Source organism: Cyrtonyx montezumae, unplaced genomic scaffold, assembly GCF_038088225.1.
Source record: "Cyrtonyx montezumae isolate F1298 unplaced genomic scaffold, pur_monq_1.0 scaffold_16, whole genome shotgun sequence".
Taxonomy (NCBI): Eukaryota; Metazoa; Chordata; class Aves; order Galliformes; family Odontophoridae; genus Cyrtonyx; species Cyrtonyx montezumae.
In genome coordinates this window covers 9,890,822-9,918,180 of record NW_027071892.1, presented here as the reverse complement: position 1 = coordinate 9,918,180, position 27,359 = coordinate 9,890,822, and the positions used below count along the sequence as shown (strand labels likewise).

Genomic DNA, 27,359 nt, shown 5'->3' with positions numbered 1-27,359 from the left:
TAGCTGCTGGGAACTTTTTTTTTTTTTTTAGCAAAGCATTAAAACCCAGTTAAATCCAGTGACCTGACCAATAAAACAAAGGACTGGTTTCAGGATGTATGTCCTCGTGAGCTCTGGTTGATTCCTTTGTCTGCCTTTTTCTTACTGGGAGGAAGATGAGGAGGACTGTTATTTTTTTCTAGTTTTTTAATTTTTTTCTAGTATTTGTTTGTCTGCTCAGTGGTACTGAGTGCTAATGAAACTACACATCTGTTCTGTGTGTTTCTTTGCAAAACCGTTCTGATGTTTATTGCATTCCCTGTGTTCATGCCACATATAAAGACTATAGGAAGTACCAGCTTTGGGTAATGAAATGAGAGACAGAGGTCGAGTTTGATCTCCCTCTGAAGTGCTGGAGCCCTTCATCTCCTGTGGCAGGAACAGACTGTCACTCCTCACTGTCTTTGCAGAAACTGATGCAGAAGTGAGCACATGAAAGGAGCAGCCCAAGGATTTCTTGTTAAGGCTCCTTTGTCTCAGAATGCTGTTTCCTTGAAATGGAAATGTTCTGTGGGGACACACTGGTCTGAAGAGACTTCTGGATCAGGAAAATTAATATTTTTGGTTTTTAATTAAATAAAAAAAGTTTCGTGGTGCAGAGTGACAGTGTGTAGAAACGCAGAAGTCAGTTCTGCTTAGGGCAGGCAGTATGCTCGTGCATGCAGGAGGAGATGGAGCTGTGCAGCATCTCAAAACCATATTTGTGGCATTAAACCTTATTATTCCTTTTTTTTTTTTTTAAGGAGGATGCCACCTAGCCAAATACTTCTGACCACCTCCTGATCACATCCACCATTTTCTTCCCCTCTTTTAAAGTGCTTAAGAGAATAAAAAAAGATTTATTTATTTTTAGTCTAGTGAAATAATTTTCTCATGGGCTTCTCTTCCGTTTCTAAACTGGGTGAAACCGCAGTGTGAAGCCATCCTCTTCCCAGTCATATGTAGGAAGCGAGCACAAGCCAAGGTACATATTTTATGTTAGGCAAAAGAGATAAGTGTCAGGATTTCAAAGCCAGTTCCACCTCGCAGCTTCCAGCTCTGCAGTGCTGGCAGTACCTTGGCTCCTGCACCTCAGCTCAGAACAGCTGGTTCTTCTATTGCAGCTCTCTTGTATTTTCATCTCCTTTTGTGGTGGAGTGCTTGTGTGCATGCCAAAGTTGTCTGAGTCATAATCCCTCGATGGAAAACCTCACATTTTGGGGAAACTGGTAACAAAACCCAGGTAGGTGCTGGCCTCCAAGCTGCAGGCGTGCTACTGGGTGCTGAGGAAGGCAGCAGGTGGGGATGCTGTGCTTTAGCACCCCACTGTCAGTGGCAGCTGGTGTGTGCTCTGCTTTGTGTGCTGACCTCGTCTTCTTCATCCTTTTTTCTCTGTATGTAAAATGGGAATAAGGATTTCCCCAGTGTGCTTTCAGATCCACGTGGAAAACTGCTACTGAAGAGCAAGTTTGGGTAAGGTCTGGTGCCTAGGATAACGTTTTAGCTGTGGGGTTTGGACTTCTGTCCTGTGTTGTTGGGTGATATAACCACCATTAAAACTGGACTAAACAGCTCTGGGTTTTAGAGGGGCAGGTAGCTGAGGTGGGGAGGTTTAAGGTTACTTCTCAATTTATCATTTATTATGAATGTTTCTCAGGGAGAAGTTGGAATTCCCAAAAGAGGGGACGAGAAATAATTTGTGCAGTAATAAGCAATGAGCAGTCTGGGAGCAGGATAGGAATGTCAGGATGACTACACTGGGTAGTGAGCAAGGTAAGAGATGAAGGCTGGAGACCAAGGGGGAAAAACAGTTCCTGTCCCTTGTCACTGCTGGCTGAGGCAGTCCGGGTATTTTGGAGCATGTGGCACAGATAGCTTCCCCTGTGTAATTTTGGGAGCTGCCCAGATGCCATTTGTCATCACCAGTTGTTACTGGGCTGCACGCTGATGGGATGTTTCTACGGTTTCATAAACATGATGGCCAGATTCCAGGTGTAAATCTGGAAAAGCCTCAGTGCAGTTGGCTCTGCCCATCTGTGCCAAGTGTCCAACCCAGGGAGGTGTTGGATGGACCCAAGGGGACAGCACAGAGCTGGGGCTGTTCCCTTTGCTGAGCTGTGAAGGCATAGAATCACAGAGTGGTTGGGTTGGAAGTGACCTTAACCATCAAGCCCACCACCTGCTGTGGGCTGGGTGCCTCCCACCAGCTCAGGCTGTCCAGAGCTCCATCCACTCTCACCTTGGACACCTCCAGGGATGGGACATCCATCAGCGGAGCCATGCCACTTGCTGTTGGACCAGTGAATGCATTGTGCCTTTGTGTGGCTCTTAGTGTGACCTACTCTGGCTCCAATGGCTTACTCAACTTTTCAAACAGCCAACAGTTGAGGGGAGAGAACGTGGCTGTAAATTTGAGATGTGTGGCTTTAAATTCAGGCTTCAGAAAAAAATAATAAGCGATGTTGGCATAAAAATGTGTGAGGCTGCATCCCAAGGCACTGGTGGACTTCTTCTGCATCTCTGTGCCTGTGATGCTCAGCTCTGCGCTGCATGTCTTGTGGGCACATTGCAGAGCTCTTTGTCCTAGAAGGCTGTAGGGTTTGCAGCTGTGCTGCCTGTTGAGCCCTTGGGAAGGGGATTGGAGGGTTTTCAACGTGAAGAACTGTCTTGCCTGTGTCCTTACCGCACCATGGGTGAGGTCCCCTCTGTCATTTGGGCTTTAAAACGTTCTCCTGACACAGGAGTGAACCAAAGCTCAGAGCAGAGATGAATCCATGTTTCTGGGAGTTTCTCCCAGGGTGCTGTGGTCTGTCCTGCAGCTACCTGCATGCTGTGACGTGGCACAGCTCTGCTGTGGTAAATCCTTGCCCGTGTTTTGCAGTGTGGTCAGCCCTGTAGTGAAGCTCAAAGTGATTTAATTATTATTATTATTTTAAATAAAGTGCCTTAATGCATCTATTTCAATCTGCAGGAATATGGAGTCCTCTGAGATCTGTGCAGTGAAAATGGTATATAGATAGTTAAGCAGGGGAATTTGGCCAAGACATTCTGGCACACAGCTTGGACAGTTATAGTAATTTATTATGATATTTTCCCATCTGTTTGTTATTATTAAATATGGAGTTAGTGATGTTGCGCAATCTTACCTTTTGGATTTATATCCAAGAGAAATCAGTGTACATATATATATTTTTTAAATACCTTTTAACTCTAACTTATGGCTACAAACAGCATTTTGAACTTCTCCTTTGTGACTCTAAAGCCAAATGAAATTAGAGAGTGACATGTGTCGTGAGTTTAAGGGTCAGCACTTTCTGGTTTGAAAATTAGCCCGTACATGGATATCTTTCTTGAGTGTTTTATTTCATTTCTAAATCCTTGGTTACCAGCAGCTTCTTTTATTGCTGGAGCTGTACTTGGAAATCATGGGGTTTTCAGTTTTTTGTCCTTGGCGGTGCATGCAAGGAAGGCAAAATAGTCAGCATGCTGCTGGGCCTCAGGGCAGCAGCAGGTATAAAGCTGCTGGGATGCTCAGCAGTGGCTGGGCCATGGCAGTGCCCCCAGGGCAGGAGGAGCCCGTAGGAGCTGTGGGCAGTGGCATGGTTTTGTTGCACCCTACTTTGGAAATGATCCCACCAACCAAGGATAACTGCAACAAACAAAAATCCATGCTTTAAGCATCCATGTATTGGAGGAGGATGTGGCTGATGATGCTGCAGGAGAGCTCTGCAGCCTCTTGAACTCCACCAGCTGTGTCTTGGCAGGTGTAGTGCAGACCTGGAGCTGGTGCTTGCTGTGCTCAGCCCCTCCTGGCACCAGCCACAGGTGCTCCCATCCATCTTGCTGAGCAGTGCTCCTGTGCCTGGTGGTAGCACTAGTCCTGGGAAACAACCAAAGCTCAGGAATGGGAGCCCCATCACCTCACATGAAATTGGAATTTTATTTATTTTTTCCTGTAGGAATAGCTCACTGTATCATGCTGAATGCAGAATGTTTTGCTTTCCATAGGTGTAAATGCATATTGAAGAGCTGCTGTGCTCTGTGTGTCCACATTTGCAGAGGTTTTAAAGTTTCCTCTCTGCTATCTGTACTTCTCTCTGGTAGTTGTTTACAGCGATGCACTGTGTCAGGATAAATAGCCATTGATCTCCTTAAAGGGCTTTCTAGTCCACTACGCAGTGCTGCATCTACTGCAGGAAAATAACTTCTTGTATAAACAGTCTTTTTTTTTAAATGCTACCACATGTAGCATTGGCTATTTTATAGCATCATTATTTTGACAAATAATGCAGATGCCTTAGAATTGCTCTTGGTCCGCTTACTGTGTTCCAAATGAGTTTTAAATAGAACTTTTTTTCCCCCCCTCCGTTAACATCCAGGGACTTATTGGTGTGAGCACACCAGAGCCTCAGGTGTGTGATAAATCACTGCAGTGAGTTTTCCTTGTGCCTGTGCTACCTTCCCAGATGTTTCCACTTAGGAAGCTCCAGCCCTCAGCATTACTGACGAGTCCCTCCTTAATTATTGAAGGTTCACATCAAAGAGTGGGTAATGACTTCTGCTCATAAAGAAAATGCATTCTTTGAGTGTCTCTTTCACCCATTCAGTTGTAACGTCAGCATTTAAGCAGGGTGTTTTGCCCTGCTTTGCTGAAGCACTGATAACCATTTTGGTGGTACCTGTGATTTTGCATTTCCAGACCAGCTTCGTGTTGCTGAATGCTTACAGGCCGCCCAGTCCCTCATTGAGTAACTCTTTGTTCTGGAGCACGTGTATTTTCAGCCTGAATTAATAACGTTGTGGATTGAGGGGCAGAGAAAGCAGTGATTAATTCATGTGTTTCATTTTATGCACTGAAGTCATTTGGATTTCCTACAGCGAGGAGAGCTGAGCGGGCGTATGAGTCTTGTGGTATTGGGACATATGTGAATAGCTGTTTAATATCAGTTGTCACTATCCTGTGTGATTTTTTTAAAATGTGGTTGATTTCAGTGGTTTATATAATATTTTTGTTTTTCAAAAAGCTTTTTCTTCAAACAAGAAGCAAAAAATTCTAATGATATGCTACAGAATATCCTCATGAGTGAATCTGATGTCACCCGCATGGGAAATCCACCACCCAGGCTGCAGGCAGCACCAGCACGGCTCCCCACGCCACGGTGGCAGGGGGGAAAATGTTGCTGCACACAGCGTTACGTTATCACTGAGCCTCAGAACCCTTCCAGCTGGCAGCTTCTCAGCACAACGTGACGAATGATAATATTTGCAGGAAAACATGTCACTTTTCTCCTCTCCTTTGGACAGGAAGGCTCTGTGGTGCGTGCAGCTGGGCCGGAGGGCCTTGGTCTATGGTTGGCAGTAGGTGGATGTGTGCAGGAATGCTCACGTTAATGCTTTGTTAAATGGCCAGGGTGTGCTGTTAGAGGAGCAGGAATGTAGCTTTGCTGGGGTAACTGTGATCAGAAGTTGCGTGGTTGCTGGGACATCTTTGCCAATAAACTGTGCATGAAAACCCCTTGCTCGTAGCACTGCTTGGTTTTTTGCACCAAACAAGTGTTGGTTAAACCATAGCTGTCAGTTCAGGTGAGCTGCTTTCATGCTCTTACATTTTCAGTTACAGATGGAGTGAAGTCTAAAAACCTCTAGAAACTTACTGGGCAATAGATGGTGTTTGTAGCAGAGAGGATGAGGAGCAGGTGGTTGTTGAGAGCTCTATGAAATAGGCGAGGGGCTAATGACTTGATAAATGCATTCCTGGGAAAAAAGGGAAAAAAAAAAGACAAAAGCCTTGCCAGCTGAATTGTTGGGAAGCTTGAAATGTAAGATTGCATCCTGTAGGGGTAGTGGTGGTGGTTGGTTTCTGTTTGTTTTTGTTGTGGGTTTTATTTAATGATCTTTTGGCCAGAGGAAAGGGGGAAGATGGGGCTGGGTTTAGGGTTGTCTTTTATTGCTGTTTTGTTACTGTCTACAGGATGTAAATGTGATTAAAAATAGAACAGCAAAGCTTAAAACATTAGCTATTGCTTCATAATGTTACTGTGTCAGGAGCTTCAGGATTCGTGCATGGCTCTCTCCTGCCCTGCAGATGTAGTGGCAACAGTTGTCCGCGTGCTGTAGCTGGAGGGGGTGAAATACCCACAGACAGGGTAAATAATTAGTGTGCTTAATTCCCTGCCAGGGGAAATTGATTTGATGGATGGGGCAGAAAATAAGGATCCAAGAGCCTTGCAGTTCTGAACCTGCTGGTGCAACTTCTGCGTGCGACTTGTGGACAGGTGATGAGGCTTTGCTGCTGCAGCAAAGTGCACAACATCCGATTGCTAACATAACACACACCGCACCTGTGAGCGGATAGTTTGCTTTACCTCCTGTGTCTTGTGGGAGATGGAGGGCAAGGAAAGGCTGTTGCTGGACTCCTGGAAAGTAATTAAGACTTTGCAGATAATTGCTCTTCTTCCTTTTGAACTCAGATGTGTAGGGCTTCCAGACTCTCTGTGCCCCTTGGTCATCTCTGTAAAGCTGTGCAGAGGCATTCTCAAAGCACGTTTGTTGCACGTAGCTGTGGGCATTGCATTGGAGAGGACCTAGTCACCCCGGCTGGATTTCAGGCATTGCTGGGATGGTGAGGACTGCTGAGATGCTGCAGCTGAGGGAAAATCTGTTAACGCTAGGAGAAGTGGGGTATGGAGTGGTCCTTCAGGTCCAAGGCTGTGTGCTGGGAGCACAACCAGCTGTGCCAGCCAGGGGACTGCATTCTCACTGGTGATAATGGAAAGCTGGGAGGGTCCAGGTAAGTACCACCTGATGCTAAATGCCTTCTCTGCTAGGGAGAATTATGGTGCCAAGCCGTGCACTGTGCTGGTGGAAGGACAGAGGAGGGGTGGTGAGCTGAGGCAATGGATGTCCTGAAACACTGAGGGGACCATAGTTCTTCAGTGGTTCCCGCAGTGCCCACACAGCACGTGTTTAGTCTTGCCGTCGTTTCTGAGGAGTGCAATTATGCAGTTACGTTGCCTTGGGTAAATACAGATTTCAGCTAGCACAAGTTTGAAGTGGATTGTAATTGTGAGATTGTAACTGTGAGAACATGTATGTTTTAATTTTCCTTTCCAAGATTTTCTTGATCTCTCCCTTGATACTTCTCCCATCAAATTATTCTCCTGACAGTTGAGTGTGACAGCTCAGGTCTTGAGTGCACCTGCTTCAGTCCCAAGTGAACGTGGGCTCACCAGCTGCTTGGAGGGGCTTGTTAGGGAAGGCTGGCAGAGCAGTGGGCTGTGGGGGCCTGGAGCAGCCTATCCTTTTCAAAGCCTTTCTCCTCCCCTTCCCTCACTGGGTTCCTCCGTGCATTACCCCTGCCCCTGCTCCCTTTCCTGGTGGTGGCAGTATGGTTGCCCCCACAGGCTCAGTCTCCCTCCTGGTCCTGCAGCAAGCCCTTACCATAATATCTTGTATTTATTAAAAAAAAAATAATAAAAGAAATGATGAAACCACTGCTGTGGCTGCAGCACTCCAGCCAGGCTGGTGGCACCTGTGTGATGGCAGTGGGATGCCTGCTGCCATGGTAAACCAGTGCTGACCCCCACCCCCCAAACCAGGGGCTGTGTTTCCTCCCCGCTGGCCCTGAGGGTCACACAGTGTCCCCAGCCTCACAACCTGCATCTGAGGTCTCCCAGCCCCTGCTTAGAGCCAGGCTGCACTCAGTGAGACTGTGGTACTTGTACCAAGTACATTTTGGGGTTTCCTTTAGAACCATCGTAAACAGTTAAAACAGCGAAACCACAGCTGTCAAAATAAATAACCATGCTTTGTGCTGCTTTGTCTCTTTGTTTTCATGTGGTGCTGAAAGTTACTTATTCCTAAAAACAGAATCCGCAGCGATGCTAGCAGCTGGCTCTGTTAATGAGGGTGCCTGTCCTGGCCCTTTCCTGCATCTGAGATCTCCATGTTTAACAATGTCAGCACGTGTTGCAAGGAAACATAATGACTTGTTATTAAGAGCAACCCTTAATGAATGCCACATCAGGTTGTTAATCAACAGTAACCTGACTTACATCTACCATTTTTATCAGCTGATGTCAGAAGTTGTATTTTAAATGCATGTTATAATGGGGCACTGATTCCTGTTGTTTTGTCAGCAGCAAGCCAAGCATCTTCACGCCGGTGTTTGACACCCATGGAAGCATCTCTGGGTGGATGCAGTGCACCCAAATCTCAGGGCCAAAGTCAAATACTGACAGGCTGAGAAAAGAGCTCAGAGAAATGACCCGAGATCCTCAGATTCCTGCAGTTATTTACTTCCCCATGGTGTATCCTGGAGAACACTGATGGGCTGATGATCACTCATTGAGGCAGAGAATTCCTGTAACTGCAGGATGGAGGAGAGGTCATCATTTGAAATCTTGGCTTCAGGCCTGTAGTGTTTTGATTTGCCTTTCTCTGCTGAAGCTGAAAATGGTGGCTTTGGGGTTGGGGCAGCTCCACTCAGTTCCTTACAGATGCGCAGTGCAAGCGTTGCTGTGGCTGGAAGGAATTATGTTGAAGTATTTCTGATTTCCTTTATTGTTTATAATTTTCAATGTCCTCTATGTCAGCTTAGTGTTTCCAGCACTGGCTTCAGTGATTGCTGATTTAGTTCATCCTTTTCTTTGTGTCAGCAGTGAGATTTCGGCACGCAGAAGGCTTGGCACATAGTTCAGGCCTCTGGACATCAGCGTTTCTCTTTGTTTATGTATTTGCTCATCCCTTTGTACTGTGCAGGGAGAGAACAACTTCCTAACACCATTGACTTTTTGGCACTCGTCCCATAATTGCTAAAAAACTGCTGCTTCCTCCTACGTATCCATCAGATCTTTTAAAAGTCAGATGGGTTTTGAAAGCAGCTTTTTGATTTCCTGAGGTCCACGTTCGGTCTTCCTTCCTCCTGCTTGCTCCCTCTTTCTTCCTTTGTTCTTCGAGGTTAAAGCTGTGGGTGTTGAGGTCTCATTAGTCATTTTGGCTTCTTGTGAGCTCTTCATGTTGAAAAGTGCCTGGATCAAACCATTCCTGAATTACAGCAACTTTACATCACTGGGGTTTCGTTAGCTGGGTTACTTCAGAGTGATGTTGCTGAATGGAAAGTCCCCTTTCTTTTGCAGGGACTGAGGGGATGTCCTAAAGGATGCAGCAGTGTCAGTTTTCTTATCTAACTGTAATCCCCCAATATATGCTTTGAGTGAAGTCGATCCCTTTTTTGAATCAGAAAATTCATGTTAAAGATATTGCTGTGTTTTTTGTCATGCTGTCTGATATAAATAGTGTCCAGTGTTGTTTCTTTTTTTTTTTGTTCAACTTTCGAAGGTCACGAGTGTAAAAGATGCTGAAGGAATGTGATGAAGCCTCACATATGGGTTTTAGTAGTTCCTGGACTTTATTGCTGCCAAAGGAGAAGGGCCCTTCAGTCCTTCCCCTCCTGGTGGCACAGGAGGAAGGAGGGCTGTGTGAGCAGCAAACCTGAGGTCTGGAGGCATCTGGTGGTGGGTTGGGTGGGAAAGCATTGCTTGTGCCCGTGGTGGTACCTCAGCCATGGCCACTGTCTGTGGCCAGTGCAGCAGTAAGAAAAGCCTGTAGGAAAAATGTGCAGTGCCATTGTGTTCTCCTTTCCTCTGTGGCCCTCCCTTACCTGCAGGACCTGGCTTTCCAGGATTGCATTTTACATTCAACCTGGAAGCTGGCTATAATCTACCCACAGTCTTCTCGTTTCTCTCTTTTGAGGAGACGTGTGTTGAGATGAGTGGCTGTGGTTTGAGGTTATTTCTCCTACTTGGTATTTTAAATGTGGCATGCTTACTAGAAATCTTAAATGAGAGATCTAATTCAAGCTGGCAGGGAAGCTGGATGAGAGAATTGTCCCTCAGTGAGTATTTGTCTTCTCCTGTGAATGCTGGTGTTGGAACATGCACTCACACAAGGCTAAGATGTGAGTTTTCAGGGTAGTGGTATCCTCGCATGATACAACAGGAAAAGTTTGTCTAATACGCTTTTTATTTCAAGACTTGCTTTATGTCTGCTAGCAAAAGTGGTTGCCAGGTGCTTTCATGGTGTTGGTTTTAATTTGCTCTAGCTTGAAGCGTACAAGCGGGAAATGATAGTTTTGAAATGGTGAAGAAAGCAGGCTGGTTGAGCTGTTAGGCTCCTATGTTGCCATGCTAACCATGTTAACAGCTGCTAATGGTTTCTTAAGCTGCCAAAGCAGCCTGAAGATAGATTTAACACCCAACAGACACCTGTTTTTAGCAGTTCAGCTCCACAGGCACATGGCACAGTACTGCAGGGGTCCTGTCCATATAAAGAACAAATAAAATGTGTTCAACAGGTTGCTCAAGAGTGGGAATTGCTGGCTGTCTACTCCATATCGAGGCTTTCTTGATGCTAAGTAAGAAGGAAAAATGCAGTAAGAATGAACTTATTCTGGATGAGATGAGCACTAGAGATGAGCACTGGCATTTCCTGGGTTTCAGTGTCCTCTGCGTGATGGATTTCGAGCTTTCCCAGTCACAGAACTAGAACATGTATAGCAGCTACTATCTGTTCCTGTCCTCTCCTTTTGTTCTGCTGCTGTTCCAGCTCTGTTCTTTGTCACTTGCTTTCATGCTCAATCCCTTCCATCCCTTCCTATTTCATTTACAAAGTTCTCTGTGTGGCTCATGCTTTGTGGGCCGTTGCAAGATGCTCAGCTTTCTTTGTCCCTTCGTCTTTGTGCCCAGCTTAAATCACTCTGATCTTTGCTCGGATTTATTGCTGTCCATCATTGCCCATGCTTGATAGTGTGCTGGGGGAAATGGGAAGAATCCCCTGCTGCAGGAGGTGAGCCCTGGGGAGTTGGCAAAGCTGCTGTTGCATGGCCCAGCACCAACCTCAGCCATGCCTGCAGCAGGATGGTGGGAAGCCCTGTGAGCCCCTCCTGATGCTCGTTGCCCTCAGTTCATGAGAATGTGTGGCCCCAGCCTTGTGGCAGCTGGCCATGGGAAGGATTTGAATGATGACTTGATGCTGGGGAAGGCCAAGAGCAGGAGAGAAGACCCCCTCACTTCCGGGCAGTGCTGGGTGCCCCTTGCCTTGGTGGCCATGCCTGGGAGGTGCTGGTGCCGGTGGGTTCATGAGAACACATGAAAGTATTTTTGTTACTTAAAGACAGAGTAATTAAATACAGTATGTACGGATTCCTCAAAATGACAGCCGCCCACAGAGCTAAAAACAGGAAATCCATTAACTTCATTATTTAAAAAATAAAATAAAAATCTTCCCAACTGATTCCTCTGTCACTTAAAGTTCTGCATGGAAGGAGGGCTAATTTAATGCTGCATTAACTCACTGTTATCACCCTCCTGTTACCTAAGTAGTTTCTAATGACTACCCTGGAGAGCACTTGGAAGCTTTTAAAAGTTTTTATGCTAAATTTTTTTTTATCTGTGTGGTTTATACTTTTAAGAACAAAAGTTATTGATAACATTTTTTCCAAATCTTCCAACAACATTAAAAACTATTCTGTTGCCTGCAGAAATGTGAAGCATCTCTCATCTGTGATTTCTGGCAAGCAGGACTTCTGGGACACTTCCTACACACAGTGACCTTCTCAGAAATGAATGGGGCAGTTTGGCTGTGGGATGCTGGTGCATACCTTGGATTTGGGGTGTTTGCAGCGTGTCCTGGGGCAGGAGTGGCTGTCCATGTCACCCAGGACAAGGTGCCCGAGGACCTTCAGCCCTCTGAACCCATGGCTCTGAAAAGAGACCCCAGGGGACGGGTGGCTGGGAGAGCTCACTCTTTGTTCTGAGGCCTCCAAGTGAAAGGCACCACCAGTCTGAGAAGCAATCAGTCATTTTCTTTCCTCACTGTCTTTTCTTCAGAAATGTGGTGGACTGTTTTCTTAACTTTTTTTAATCATCTCTCCTTTCTCCATCCAGGTTAGGATGGGTTTCCGAAGTCAGCATCTTTTCCACTTGGGATTTTTGGGGGGTGTGGAGAGTACCTGCAGAATGAAGGGGTTCTTGCTGCTCTGCAGGGTTGTGCAGAGGGGATTCAGGGTGCTGTGGCTGCCTGGAACTGGAGTTTCACTGTCTGGGATGCATCCATGTGCATGGGATTTCAGAGTTTTAGAGGAAAACACAGTGCTCTAGGTTGGTAATGAGGTGACTTTTCAGAGCTGTGAGTTGCTAGCTGTGATTTTGGAAAATGCCTGTGTATGAATGTGCACGCAGTGCTGATGCCCTGGACAAGGCTTTTCCTGAGTGACTGGAAGACCTAAATTAAGTTAAAACTGAGCCTTGTGTGCGTGCTCTGCTGCTGATGGAGGAGATCCAGAGCTGCTCTATGACATTACTAGCAAGTTTTCCATGTTTATAGAATGGTTTTGTAACTGGGGAGGGATCTGCTGTATCTATTAGGCATTGCCAGTGAACTTTTTCATAGGGAGCCCTGGGAAACCTTTTAAGCTTGATATTGAATATTTCTGCTGTATGCTTTTTGCGATTCAATTTTTCAGTGGTGTTTGGAAAGGCAGAGAGTGAGGGGACTGAGTCTGTGCTCCTTTGGTAGGTCTGTAGTCCTTCTGGAGATGGAGAAATGACCACAGAGAAGGCAGATTGGAGGACAGCAGCCTGCAGTGCCATGCACAGCATGAACAACAGTAGTGTGAACTTCTGCACGGAAAGTCAGAGCAATTCCCTGAGCACCTGCTGCACCTCCAGGGCTTGCTTCTTGCATCCTAAGCTCTTGGTGTTGAACTGTGCGTGCTCTGCCTGACATAGCACTGCTCATGAGGGTTTCTGCCCTATTCTCTCATGGTTTGTATTGGTGTTGTCCTTCTCTCTGTGCCCTGGGAAGAGGAGGGGATGTTCAGCAGGTGGGAGCCAAGCGATGTGGAGGGAGCCCTGTGTGACAGCTAAGCCCAGCTGGAACCAGTGATAATGGTGGGATGAGTTTTAGTGTGGGCAGTATTGTGTGATGAAGGTTAAAATGGCGTTGGTCTTTAGCTGATGTTTGGTAATTAGCATTTTAACTCGTTGGAGGACCTACTGGTGAGGCAATTTGAAATGTTGCAGCTTTTCGAAGTTAGGAAATATTTGACAGCTTGGGTTTTTTTGCATTCCTTCCTTGGCTCTGTGCTCCTGCAAGCAGGAGGTCGGAGTGGGTGGGGGGCAGGAGGAGGAGGAATGGTGGGGAAGATCCCGGCCATGAGCGGTGTGGGAGCAGCCCGTGGGGTGCACTGCTCAGTGCTGGGCACAGCTCTGTCCCTGATGGTTGAGCTGCTCGTGGTTGTTGCACGTGCCATCCTTAATCAGAATATCCTGAAGCCGTCAGCCAAACCCATGCTGTGTTCAACAGGTGTTTTAATGCTGCAGCATAAATTATATCATGCTAAATTTCAGGGAGGTAGGGAGGAGAGGCTCAGGAGCAGTTAATCTAATTCCAGCGTAAGTCGGTCGGTATTGGGTGTCACACTCGCTGGCAGTCAAAGCAGGGAAGATACCCAGTATTCATCAGGGACAGCTGCACTGCAGGGCTCCTCTGTGTGCTGGCTGCAAAGAGAGCCATAAAACGCGTGTACATGGCAGGAGCATTTGTCTGTGCCATGCAGGCATGACCTCTATAAATTGTGTGCAGATAGAGAAGCAGTTTGCTCTTACCCCTATTTTAGGGGGGAAAAAAGGGAATTAATAAAAATAAACTCTCTGAGCTAGTTATACTACAGCTGTGCTGCAGTTTGTTTCTTATTTTGACCCAGTTTTTCTCAGAAAAACGGCTAAATAGGAAATAAGAGATGTCACGGTTTGGGCCTGGCTGCCCCGTGCTGCTCTCTGCTCTGGGTCCCTGCAGAGGTGTGGCTGTGGCCCTGGGGCAGCCTTGTCCCCTCTGTGAGCCCATGGGTGTTTTTATCATCATCTGTTTGATGGTAAATAGTAAAGAAAATTGGAAGCTCTTAATGATATAATGCTATATAATCTGTATTCCATTAGAAGTAATGCTCTCTACAGGGAGATAACGGTGCTGCTTTGGACTTTTCTGGAGCCCGTTCATACCAAATTGCCTCTCATTTTTACATGTTAAGTAGCAGTAATGTTTTCTACAGTGCATGCAGTGCTCCTGCCAGAGCATTTGCTGTCCTGGGGAACGTGGCGAGGCCGCGCTCCTGGCTCTCGTGGTTCCTCTTCCAAGCAGCAGCAGATGGTTTCTGACTCCAGAGATCACTTGACGTTGATCTAAATTTCCTAGCTGAAAATTTGGAGGAATGGTTTTACTTACAAAGGGAAAAACTCTTTGATAAGCCTTGAAAAAGAAGATGAGAAAGCGTCTGTTGTTTTGCTTTTCGCTCCCCTCTCCTCCCTGCTGCCCTCCTGTCCCCATCTCCCCTCCCCAGCACAGCCCTCCGAAAATGCCAGAGGATGGATTCTGCTGCATCAAGTTAGGAGCGTGTAACAAACATTCGAAACGCGTGTGAGGCAAGTGCAGCCTCCATTGGCAGTTTATTTTGTTTCCTTTTTTTTTTTTTTTTCCCCCTAAAGAAAAAAAAAATTGGCTCCCTCTCCTGCTGCGCGGGAGATAACAATGGCGCATTGTGCCGCGCCGCAGCTGCTGAAATTTGACTAGATCCAACTGAAGAAAACAGGAGCAGGTGGGTCAACAACGTGACCCCTTCGTTCCCAGCAGTATCAGTGCGCGCCAGGGCCGGAGGGACGGGGCCGAGGTGAGCCCCGATTTCAGCCTTGTGTGACATGGGTTCGGGCTCTGGGTGTGAGCTGCCTTGTTGCCTTTCTGAGATGACTTCAGTGCTGCAGGGGTTGCTGCAGTTTGGGTTTTACTGTGCTCGGTGCGTTGGCGTCGCTCCGGTGCCGTGCCCGTGTGTGGTTGGTGCTGCTCCGTTGAAGTGCCCAGTGTGTGCCCTGTGCTCCCTAAAGCTGGGCATTAGTTGGATTTCCTGAAATGAATTCCTTAAGAGAAGGTCGGGCATTAGGAGAAATTTATTCTCCAAAAGAGTGGAGCACAGACTGCCCAGGGAGGTGTGTGTGTGTGGGGGGGGTCACCGTTCCTGGGAGTGTTCAAGTGGAGAGGTGGCCCTGAAGGGACATGGTCAGTGTGCATGGTGGGATGGGGTGGGGTTGGACTTCTCCTGAGAAGACTCGGGGATTCCTTGTGGCTTCTGCTGTGATTGGGCCTCAGAAGTGGAGTTAAAAGGTGGCAGTGAGCAAACTGCAGCAGCTGTGCGTGCAGTGATGGTGAGCAGCACGCTTGGGTGCCCTTGGAGGTCTTCAGGGCTTAACTGTAAGTTTTAGTATAAAACAAAGCACGCAGAGCTGCTGGGATAATCCTGCCATCACAGGGATGTGTACTGCTCGTGGAGCGGCATCAAACAGTGTTTTATTTGCACGTGATTATGGCTATAAGAATAACAAGCTGCGACCGTTCCTGTGTCTCTGCTAAAAACAGCTCACATTTGTTGAATGTTTTCCTTTGTCTGAGCTGAAGGCTTAGAGCAGTTGGTGGTTTTAAGCTGAAACACCAGTAGAAGTAGGAGAGGGACTCCAGAAGGGAGGAAGAAATGGCGTTGTGCGTAAGGATGCAGCCAGGATTGAGGATGTGTATTGGGAGGGTCGGGGACCAGCTCGGTCCTGATGTACAAAATGAGGCAGGAAGGGAAAATGTAATATCCAAAGGCAGTGACAAAAATGAGGAAGCTGTGGAAGGGGTGAGCAGCAGCAGTGGGTGGGTGGCTGCAAAGCTGGAGTGGTGTGGGTGAGGGGCTGTGGGCCGGGAGGGGAGGGATGGAGGCTGCGGAGGAGCCAAGGACAGGCATGAGGCTGCTTGGTGTGTGCTAGCACAGGAAATCAGTCCCCACGGCCGTGTTGCCAGCAGTGGATCTGAGTGCATCAGGAAGAGGATTGTTAATAGATCAGACACTTTCTTGCCTGTCTACGCTCTAGTCTTGTTTTTTTAGCAGCAGCCTGATGGGATCTGATATGAGGATCAGCAGCAGAGTGAAGTATAGTGCAGCACTAAAGCTCTGTCTGCAGGAGCAGATCTGCCCATTGCTGTTGATGGGCACAGAGGAGCTGAAGATGATTGGGATTTAGCTGCAAGCAGAGAAGGTTTAGATGGAGGTGTCTGCAGCAGCAGTGCTGTGACCATGGTTTGCCCTTGGCTGCAATTGCAGCAAAACCCGATGGAGATGCCATCCTCAGTGTCCTGCACCCACAGCGGTGTCTGCAGAGAGTGCAGCATTAACATATGAAAGCACAGCCAACAGTGGGTTCTTGTGCAGGCAGAAGTGCAGAGCTGCAGTGCCAGTTTGACCCATAACTGCAGTCGGGTTTGGTAACAATTAACCTTTCAGACATTGCTTTCCTGGTGCAGCTGCTTTTAACAATGCACATTGCTTCTCCTCCCAGCAGCGCTGGCTTTGGCACTTGGAGGATCTGTCTGAGGAAGCCCAGGGTGGATGGAGGAAAAATGGTGGTTTTAATTACGTTTTAAGGAACCTTGTGTCCGTTAAGTGAGATTCCACAAATGCTGCTTCTGATATTAAAAAGTGAGCTCAGTGCAGTTTTGCTTGCATGACAAAAGCGTGTCATTGTCCAGCGTCACTTTGCACATGGCATTGCTCTTTGCTTCATAACAGCCATTTGCTCCATGCTGTGTGAAGTAACCACGTAAACAACACAAGCGTCGACGCGTGCAGTGCAACCCACGGCACCACGAGGGGATAACACAGTGTTGGGTACTGGGGATAGAGGTGGTGGGTAACTTACAGGACTTGTCCTTTTCTCCTGTATTGGTGCTGCAGGATGGGAGTCACAGCTCCTGGAGACCGGCTTCCTGGGGATGTTCCTCTGCCCGCTTTGGACCTTGTCCCGGCTGCCCCGTTCCACACCTCCATCCAGCATCATCATCTGGGGCTTCCGCTGGCTGATCTTCAGGATCATGCTGGGAGCGGTGAGTTGGGCTTTCGGGGTTTTGTCTTTTGGGTTTTCTTTTTTGCTGAGGCAGCAGCAAAGGGGACGTCTGATCCCAGCAGGAAGCTGTCCCTGGGGCAGTGCACCACAGTCCTCCAGTTGAGGACTTTTCTAGTTATAAGGAAGGAGCTCGGAGCAGGAAATGCTTCTTGTTCTGTTTTGCAGAATCTTTATTGTGTTTATTTAAAGAACGACGCACAGCAGTAAGCACGTGTTTGTGTGTTGGTGCTGCTCTTGGGATTGGCTGTTTCAAAGGAATTAAAGTGAAGCTGAGGACTTGGCCATTGTGGCTTTTTGATAAGATGCCTGGGAATGCAGCGGGTAATTCCCGAGAGCTTTATGCTGAGTTATTTTTTCTTTGTGTGTGCTTTGCTGAAATGTCATTCTTTGCTCCGTGATTTCAAAGAGAACAATTGCAGCCTTACTGTCCAAGTGCCAGTGGAAATTCCCAGGTCACTTGTAAAAGAAGCCATCAGGAGCTGACACATCATTGTTAAAATAGAGGTGTGGCAGAGTGTTACCCTGTGATCTGGATCTGTGTGGTGGATGCTTCAGAACATCCCCAAATCTTCATTTAGGATCACTGTAGAAACGTTTCAGGCAGTGGGACATTTCTGGGTCTCTTCTCTGTCACCCAAGCCCTTGAGCTTAACTGTAGATTCAGACATTTCAGTAAGCTCTTAATTATCCCTCTCTTCTTCAAACTAAGTAAAGAATAAACTCTTGGTGTGTTAAGTGTTACCTGTTTTCAGCTTTGTTAGTGGACAGTGTGCTGTTGGAGTGGATATTTGTGCTAGAGGCATGCTGCATTTTCCGCACCAAAGCGGCTCTGCCCAGCCTACAGCAGTTCCAGTTCAGCAAAGTCAGTTTAAAAGAGCAGGAAAATGTGTTGGTTTTTTTTTTTTTTGTCACGTGGCCAGTATTTCAAAACCCACTCCTTTTTGCATTCTGTTCTTTGCTGTACCTGTTGTGCAGCATTACTGAATTTTGCTCTGCTTCCTAAAGCTGGAGAGATCAATTCCTGCCGTTCTTACTCACTGTTAATTAGATAACAGTGGGACAATATTGTGTGGGACAATACAAAAAGACAAATGACTTCTGAAGCCCCGATAGGGAAGGGATGGAAATGGTGGTCCCTGCAGGACTTGGATTTGTGGCACAAGGATGTTGGAAGGGAACAGTGATAGCCAAGGGAAGCACAGTGTGTGGTCTGCAAGGCACTCATGTTGTAGAAGTGAAATTTCTGGTCCTTTACGCAGAGATTGATGGGCACTTTTGGTAGCTGGGTGCCTTCGTTGTTTTTGATGGCAGCAAAGGTCTCAGTTGTTGCAGTCCTGAAGTGCTCCAACAGGACCGGCTGCCCTTCGTGATGTTCCAGTGGTGTTGGGGGGTCCCCACCCTGAAGGATCCTGAGTGGTGTGAGTGGGGCTGAGGGGCCCCTATCCTGCGAGGTAAGGTCCTTAAGGACCTGTTACTCCTCTGAAATGCTGAAGTCCTGAGTGCAAGTTACTCAGAACACAGGTTGTTTTTTCTTATGAGAACTTTGCTGTGAATGTAATATTTGCTCTGTTTATCACCAGTGATGTTTGGTGAAAATACCAGGGTTGCAGAAGTTTCTTTCTCAAACAGAGGGTGCCTGGCTCCTGTGGCCTCAGTGCTCCTCAGCTGTGGCACTGATTACAGAAGGGTTTGATGATCTGAGTGTAGGAAAGTGCAGCTGACTTCTGTTATTTACCAAGTTTGTATCCTGCTTTCCTTATAAAACGAGACTCTGTGCTGTGCTCTTTCCTGCTGTAATATGTATTCTGAGTTACGGGACGGGCTTGTTGTAAAGGAAAGTGATGCTCTTGAAGTCTGTATTATTGTTATCTCTGTGCTGTTCCCCAGTAATAAATCTGCAGTTATTTTGGAGAGGGCACTCTGCAGAGTCAGTGCTGCCCCTCGAGTCCGTCCTGCTGGTTGCTGGTATGGAACTAACAGGCATGGGAGAGGAAAACATGGAAAGGTCGTTAAAGGGGGATCTATACAAGCAAGTGGAAATCAGTGATTGATGGTATCTTTAATGTTTTGAGGCCCAAACATGTGTACGTTTCCTTCTTGGCTGGTGTAATGACGCTTGCAGGCATTGGGACACGAGTTTAACGTGTGAAACCCAAGCATCCTCCTGCAGCACAGGTGCACCTGCTCCAAGGCAGTCTTTGATTTCTCCACTAATCTGGGCAGGGGTTGAAACATGTGCGCAAATGCGGCCTGAAGGAGTGTTCCCAGGGGTGGCATTGGCTGGGAGTACGTCTCACTCAGAAAGTTTGGCTTTCCCTGCATGGTTCCCCTGGGACTGCTGAGCAGGCTTTCCCTGCAAGATGCCATCTTCCAGCTAGCAGCCTTCCCTGGGGCTGGCTTTGTTGCTCCGCTCTGCCCCCCGTGCTGGTGGGTGGGTGAGCAATGCCATGTGCAGTTGTGAAACTCATCTGAATTGTGCTGGCCTGTATTGACTTCAGCAGTGTGATGGACCCCAGTGAAGGACTTCAGTTTCCCATCGCATCGCTCTCTTTTCTTCTGAAGTCAGCTGCTGTATGAGGAACCAGAGTGTGTGAACTTTGCATTTCAGCCTTCTCCCACACACTTTTTTGTTTCTTCCATTCAGTTCACTGTGTTTGGGAGCTCTTTCCATTCAGAATTCTAGCAACCAGAAACCATGCATTAAAACACATTAAAAGACTTCCACCCAGCGTAAACCGGTGTGACCCTGTTGTTGTCAGTGCCCCCAGAGCACGTCCACCATCCTCTTGAAACCTTCCCGTATCCTACCACCCCGCACCCTCGTTCACAGTCTGCTAGTTGAGAACCACTGCAGCAGAAGTCTGCATTTATACTTCCAACCACAGAAACCTGCAGAGCTGGTGGGAGCCTTGTGGAGCTGTTCCTATTGTTGCCTTAAAGCAATGGAGAGCAGGAGAAGCCTTTGGGGCAGGTCTTGCTGCACTGTGCCTGACCTCCAGCTGGGCTTCATTAAGAGAGATGCAGCACATGAGAGATAAAATCATCCCTTTTGCCTTCCTGTGCGAGGCAAGGAGCAGGTTCAGGCTCTGCTGATGGAGTTTGATTGACAGCAAGTGCTGGGCTGATCTCAAATATTGCTGTCTTTTAAAAAGGTATAATAATGTGATTCAATCTATATGTTTGATTTTCCTAATAATCCATTAGTGCGGGATGTAAAGATGGATGCTTCTTAGGAACGTGAAGAGGCAAAAGAATAGTGGTCCCTTTGTGTGAGCGAGCGGCGTGTTAGGAAATAAGTGATGCAAACATATTCATACTGCTCATTTGCCTCAGAAGGGCTGTGTGACCTGAGATCCTTGTCTTTGGCTCAAGGCAGGCAAGCAGAGGCTCAGAGGGGAGCATCTCCTCTCTCCTCACCTGCTGGCATTTCCAGGCTGAGGCACTCTGTGAGGCTGTGGGTTTTATGATGAGCAAGTTTCGTTTGTTTTTTATTTTTTTTTCTGTCTTGCAGGCAGCAGAATTGCTTGTGAGCTGGCCTCTAATCCAAAAGCACAACTTGCAGCTAACGCTACCTTCATCCTTGCTTCTCTCATTCTTGTTTTGCAAAAGGTCTGACAGAGGGTGACAACTGTCCGATCTTTGCACGCTGTGCAACAAGAAATGCAGTAGGGAGGGTAAGGACCCAGCACAGCCCTGAATCAGTGCATCCCCTACCAGCACAGTGTGCTGCCTGGGACATCATCCTCGTGCCAGGAAAGCCATTAGGGATTTAATCTGTAAGCTGTAAAGTTGTTTCTTCATTAGTCGGAGTGTCAGGGAAAGGCTGTGTGCCTGCATGCTTACTTAGAAATGTGAGAACTCAATTTTCTGCAACACCTGTGTGTGTAGCTATAGTTACACTGATACAGGCTGGTAACTGCAGGAACACATGTGGAGGGATGGAGATGATGGACCGTGGGCCAGACTGACCTGTCGTGAAGGCTGATGCCTTCAGTGCAGCTGTGGCTTTGGTCATGTCCACCTTGCTTATTCCCAAGGGTTGTCTCTGCTCATTACACATCACTCCTCTATCCTCACAGCAAAGGTTTGCTGCTGTCAGTGGCAGCGTGCCTGAATTTAGGTGGATTTTCATCATCTCCAACTAGAGCGACTCTTGCACCTCTTCCCTCACGGCCCTTTTCTTTGTGGGACACAAAGCAAGGTGAGCCCATGCACGTGCAGCAGCCTTGTTGTGCTGTTAATGGCCCTTTCTCAAGGCTTCCTAATATGTATTTTATTTCCCATCAGCATCAGCCTGCAGTGTTTGATGTCAGAGAGCACACAGTGCTGCTGAGATGCTCACGTTAGGACTAATTGGGTGCAGAACTTGGAGATGTTTTGTGCGAATGATTATCAGCACTGGGAACGTGGTGAGGTGTAATGGCACACTGGCAAACTGGGAGTAAATGGGGAATTAAGGTGGAGCTGCTTCTTGCAAAGGATCACAGACATATGGAATAAGTTACCGGGGAAGGTGGCTGGAGCAGAGCATAAGTGAGTCTGAGACATCTTGATTAGTTTCTGGAGGAAGGGATTGAAGAGTGTAGTGGAAAAGCAGGGAAACAGGATTTAAAGCACATTACCACTTTAATTTAAAAGTGCCCAAAGCAAGGAAATTCAGATTTAAAGCTGCCAATCCATCACTGGTGCACACAGGTGTTGGAGCTGGGGTCTGCGTGCAGATGGGTTGGGGCTGTGGGGGCTCACCCCCCCCTTCAGTGCAGAACCTTTTGGGCAGTTTGAGGAAAAGTCTCAGCTTTGCCCCAGGACTTGAATGTACGGTGAGTGCACGACCCAGCAAAGCCACATCCCCTCCCTTTGTCACTGAAGCTGCCGTGCCCTTGATGTCCTCTGGATCCCTTGCACTCTTCTGGGAATGCTCCTGGCTGAATGCACTGCACTTCACCATTGCCAGGAGCACCCCAGGTGCCCAGGGATGGAGTGACACCACAAGGAAGGGTTATGTTTCTTCCCTCACCTTGTATGTGGGAGCCCTTCAAAGGTAGCTGTTGCCACCATGGCCCATTACACCAGATGTATGAGCACAGGGGGACATCTGTCATTTAGTGGATTCCTGTCCCTTCTTGCTGCTGCCTGCTGGGTTGACACGCATCCTTCCCAGAGCCGTGGTCTGATCAGCCTGCACCAAAATGGCCAGGAAGGTCCAGCGTTGCTCTCTGCCTGTAGGTGCATTGGAGCAGTGTCTCCTGTGGCAGTTTAGACCCTGGGCTGCAGAACAGAGCCAACGTAAGGATTTCCTGGCACAAAATAACGTGAATCTTTCAGTGTTTCAGGTGCATACAAAGGTATGCTTTCCCATGACATGCACAGAGGAGGGGGAAAAGATCATTTAAGGCAGAGACTCTTGGATACAGAATAGTGCCAGAAAGTTTATAATAATTAACAATAAATTCCCTGAAATTCTCATCTTTTTTTCCTGCTGAATGCTGCTCGTCCTTCAAAAGGGATCCATTATTTCCAGATGATGCGTACATCATTCAGTATTTCATCTGCTACGTTTGGTTATATTTTTCACCATTTCTTTTAACCCTCTGCAGTGGGTTAGTTCAGGAACAAGGTGGTTTGTGTTGATCTCTTTGCATTTCTCGTGTTTTCTCCCGGATTCCTTGAGAAGTGTCATAACGTGGGTGGCATTTTAAAGGTTACTGGAAAGGGTGGGGATGTGATTAGCTAATAAGGGAGATGAACTTTCTGGCAGAAGTAATGAAGACTTTGAAGAAAACAGAATCTGGATGCCTGTGGTAAAATTGCATTAGATGTAATGAAATAAAAGTTGGAATTTGGGAGATCTTTGTAAATACAGGAAAAAAAAAGAAGAATCAAACGGATGTAGTTGTCATCTCAGTGACAAGCGTGCCCTGATCCTGGACATTATGGCTCTGAAATTGAGAATAATTATTCTAATTTGTTTTATTACATTAGCGTGGGTAGGAGGGAAGAAAGGGAGCTTTCTTTTATGGCTTTCTCATTATTCAGAGGAAGGGCCAGACTCCTGACTCGGGCGCTGGGGCTTCATGGGAATTTTTGGAAAATGATGTCTGCAATGTTCTGACCTTTGCCGTCCCAGCTGCAGCCTCCTCCTCTCTGCAGGGATCCCACACTTGACTCCTTAGCAACCTCCTTTGTGCCTCTGATCTCTCTCCATTTGTCTGGTAATAGCCCTTGGCAGGAAGACGTGTTGTTCCTTCAGTGCCTCTAAAAGGCATGGAGCCGTTAATGCCAAGGACTTTTCAGAACCCCTTTCACCCACTGCTTACAGCTCGTCTTCAAAGTCAATCAAACGCTGCTGCAGCCGTGCTGCTTTCTCAAAGGGTCTTTCTGGTAGCAGGGGGAAAAAGCAACAGCAAATAAACCAGGAACCCGCACGGGCGACTTCCAGAAATGCACCGGTCCTTTGGGATGGCACGCTGTGCCTTCGTGGTGACTCCAGTTTAGCTCTGGTTGGCTTGCACTGCAGCAAAGCCTCCACAAGCAGAGCATCGTCTGTTTGTCTTGTTGCATCTCCATTTGCTCACTTGCACCCTGCTCACTTCGTGCAGGAATTGAGTTCCCACCCCGCACTGCTATGTGTGCTGGTCTCCCGGGCTGCATGGAGCAGCCCTGTCCTCCTGCACACGACCCCTCTGCACGTCGATAGTGCTGTGCTTGCCCACAGGTGAGCTGTACAGCTGTGCAGGGAGCATTGGATCAGGCAGACCAGGGAAGTGGTGAGGTCGCTGTCCCTGGGAATGTGGAGATGTGGCACTTGGGGACGTGGTAAGTGGGCATGGTGGAGTGGAATGGGGTGGGACTTGGTGATCTGAGAGAGCTTTTGCAGCCTTGGTAGGTCTGTGTTTCTGAATGTGGAGCCCTGTCTCGTAAGCTGTTGATGCCGGGAAGCCCATCACCTTGAGCTTCAGTGGTGCTGACTGTAGGCACCAAGCTGATGTTCAAGCTACGGAGCAAAGCTAGAAACAGCAGTGCCACCTGAGGAGCTCTTCTTGTCATTCCTTGGCTAAGGAAGTGCTGTTCCAGCCCAGTATTTCTCCCTTTTCATGGAAGAAGCAGGAGGAATGTGATTTACCAGCTGCTAACTAAAGGAGAGGTTTGTAGGAGCACCAGCTACCAGCTGTTTTCAGAGCCTTTATCTTGCTGCTGTTGGAGCTGTAGAAGGTTTCCCCAAATGCCTGTGTCACATCCTCACTGTGTGGCACTTCTAAAAGCAAAGAGTGGGCTCTGTGTGCAGAGCAAAATCTCAGCAGGTGTGCAGTGCTCTGTCACTGTCTCATGTGGGGTGCCTGGGTTGTAGAGCTCCACGTGCTGTGTGTGCCACGGAGCATGTCGCTCTGAGGCGTTGACTTTGGAATATCTATCTCATCCTCTGCCATGAGTTTGGGGTCCAAATTACAACCAGTTTGTCTTCAGAATGGCTTTGTATAGATCTGGCTTTCAAAGGAGTCGAAACCACGTTATCTGTGGGTGGGATGGAGCGTGGGTTGGTGGGCAGCTGCGTAAGGTGAGCAAAGTGTAAAGTGCCCTTAACATTACGACAAAAACTAAATCCCAGAACCGAGGATCATCCTCTGAGATATTTTCTTTTTCCTTTTTCAGCCCTCGTTTGAATCGTCGAGTCGCAGAAAGGTCTTTGGGAGCACTCTAAATTTATATCTCTGGTGCCCTGTACCCCACAGCATCAATGCAGGGGTTGCAGACATAGCTGGAGTCTCCAGGCTTTTTCTCTCTTGCCATGCTATTGGCCTGTCTGTACCATTTTTTTTTTCCTTCCCAGAATTAATTTTGGGCTGAAAAAGTCTCAAAGAGCGCTTTGTTCCTCCTTGACACTCACTCCAGGGAAAAAGGGGGGGAAAAAGAAAAAGCAAAAAAAAGAAAAAAGAAGGGAAAAAACCGTGGAAAATCTGACATCTGCATTGTAGAGAAAAATCAATAGATAGGGAGGAATATAATTATCCCCCACTCCTGAAAGAATGTTTAAAATATTTTTTGTAACAGTGACTCATATCGGCTTAGCGCTTGAATGACATTTTAATTATTTCGGCTTTTTTTCATTTCAAATCACCAAAGTGCAGCAGCCAGAGAGGGGTACAGGGGCAGAGCTGTCTGTGGGGTGGGTTATGGGATGGAAGGAGCTTCTGTCCTGGCACTGCCAAAGAGCCTTGTGCTCAGAGACAGCCGCAGAGCACCGATCTGTGCAGAGCACCCGGTGCCCGGTGTGTTTAATTAGGAGGGGATCAGCTCATTAGGGGGATTGTAAGAGTGAATTCAGGAGGGGACAGGGAGCCACGTGCTGCTGAGAGATGCACTGCACGGCTGTGTGCACGTCCCACGGTGGTGGTACTGCTGAGTTTGTGTCTTTTTTCTGTTGTGTCTGCAGGTGGGGGAAGAGAAGGGCAGAACGGATTGCTCCTCTATCTGTGCACTGCCCTGCTCCCTCTGAAAGCAGTGCAATTTGACCAGCAGAGCCTGCCACGAGGTGGGCAGCAGCCTTGCTTGTAATGGGTGGGAATGCTGTTGGTAAACTACTTCTCTATGGCTTAATTTCCCCAGAAATCCTTTTTGTTGGGTATTCTGCCAACAGTGGGGAAAGAGAAGAAGCACGTGAGGTTACTCAATCATGTGAGGCTGGAAGTGATGCACTGGGAGCGAGGGGCTGATTTCCACCCCCAGAATGCCCTGGCTGCCAGTTGGCAAACTTAGCAAATGTGTTCAACCCTCCACGGGGTCTGAAATAGAATGTGCTGATGATAAATAGTGAGGTTATGGTATACAGAAGACTTACTGTCATTCATGGGCCGGACCAGGTAGGTGCTGTGCTGGCTGGTCCAAGTTCTGCTGCAGGCAGGCACAAGTGTGGATTTACCCAGCGTGGGTTCTGCTCAGAATTTGTTGGGCAAGATTGTTGTTTTTATTTTTATTTATTCTTTATAGAATGGTTTGATTAGGAAGGGACCTCTAAAGGGCATCCCGTCCCACTCCCTGCACTGAGCAGGGACACCCACAGCTCCATCAGTGCTCAGAGCCCCATCCTTCTGACTGTGGATGTCTGCAGGGATGGGACAGGACAGCACGGTGGTGATTCTGGTGAGCAAAACTGTGTGGAAAAAAAAACAGGTATTTCATTTAATACTATTAAGATAAGTAGTAATAGTAAAGTCTTAAAAGTACATTTTCAAGATGAAGACTGCTGGCTGATGCGATGCACCTGAATTGTGCTCCCAGGGCTGTGGTAGGGGCAGGTGCTATGGCTGTGCAGTAAATCAGCAGTGGGATCTCAACTCCCCCTTCCTTGGGCTTTGCTGCTGCTCAAGGGGTCTGTGCAGCCCTGTCCCATTGGTATGAATTTAATAATTCTGGTTAGAGCTGGATTCAAAGCAAGGCCACGGGGCCGAAAGGGCAATTGCTGGTTCAGTTCACCACCTGTTTCCTTCCCCTTAGCTTCTATTTAATTTGTATTGCTGAATACCTTTCTCTTCTGATACCAAGGGCTTTGAAAGTGCCTGCACCCACCCCCGATGTGCAAACAGAGCAGCGTCCTCCCGTGCTGGGGCTGTCTGTGAACATGCATTCACCTCCAGCACTGGGGAAGGCAAGACCCTGCCCTCCCAGCACGTGCCCCTTTTTATATTTGATCTGATGGAAAGACTGGAAAATGTTTTCAAAGTCAGTGCTTCTTCCCTGTTAGGCTCCCATCCCATGTCAAAAAATGGTGCAGAAATCCAAGCTTTTAGATGAGGAGCTGCCAGCAAAATCTGGGAGCTCTGAAGTGTCAGTTTGAAAGGGAAAAAACTTCTCAAGCTATTTCAGAGTTTAGAAATCAAGAAACAAAACAGTGCCCTGAGCTTCCTGTAGCACATCTTTTCTATGTTTTCCAAATGCTTGCATTGCCACTTGATAATATTAGGAGCGTTCCTTGTATCCTGCCAAGCTGGAATAATTTAGAAATATGTACAAGTGAGAACAATGACTTCTTATAATAGCAGAGAGAAGGCTGAGTGTGGCTTTCCTGACCAGTGTGAGGTACCTCCAGGGTCTTGGTTTTGTTCTGTGTTAGCAGCACTGTGCCTATGAGCTCCTGTCCCTTCGGGTCCCCCAGCAGCTGGAACAGGGAGACAGCAACCTGCCCATGCACAGGGCTGGCTTGTCAAGGGTTAACAGAGGCTGTGCTAGGAAATATTCTGCTTAGTGCCTGCCTGCCAGCCCTGACGGCTCCAGCCACAAGTAATTAGTGCAGAGCTGATGGGTCAATGCTCATGCTGTGCCAAAAAGTATGTGGTGCCTGGGCATGCTGGAACCCTA

The 27,359-nt window shown here is 47.5% G+C and overlaps 1 protein-coding gene across 2 annotated transcripts in view; it reads left to right on the top strand.

Moving 5' to 3' along the window:
- The window catches only part of LMF1 (lipase maturation factor 1), a 160,568-nt gene that overhangs the window by 28,649 nt on the left and 104,560 nt on the right, over positions 1–27,359 (top strand). For both annotated transcript variants that reach the window (XM_065732776.1, XM_065732775.1), the window contains one exon: positions 16,838–16,986. In XM_065732776.1, the coding sequence (XP_065588848.1) occupies positions 16,838–16,986 (149 nt within the window). The remainder of the gene's footprint in view (positions 1–16,837; positions 16,987–27,359) is intronic.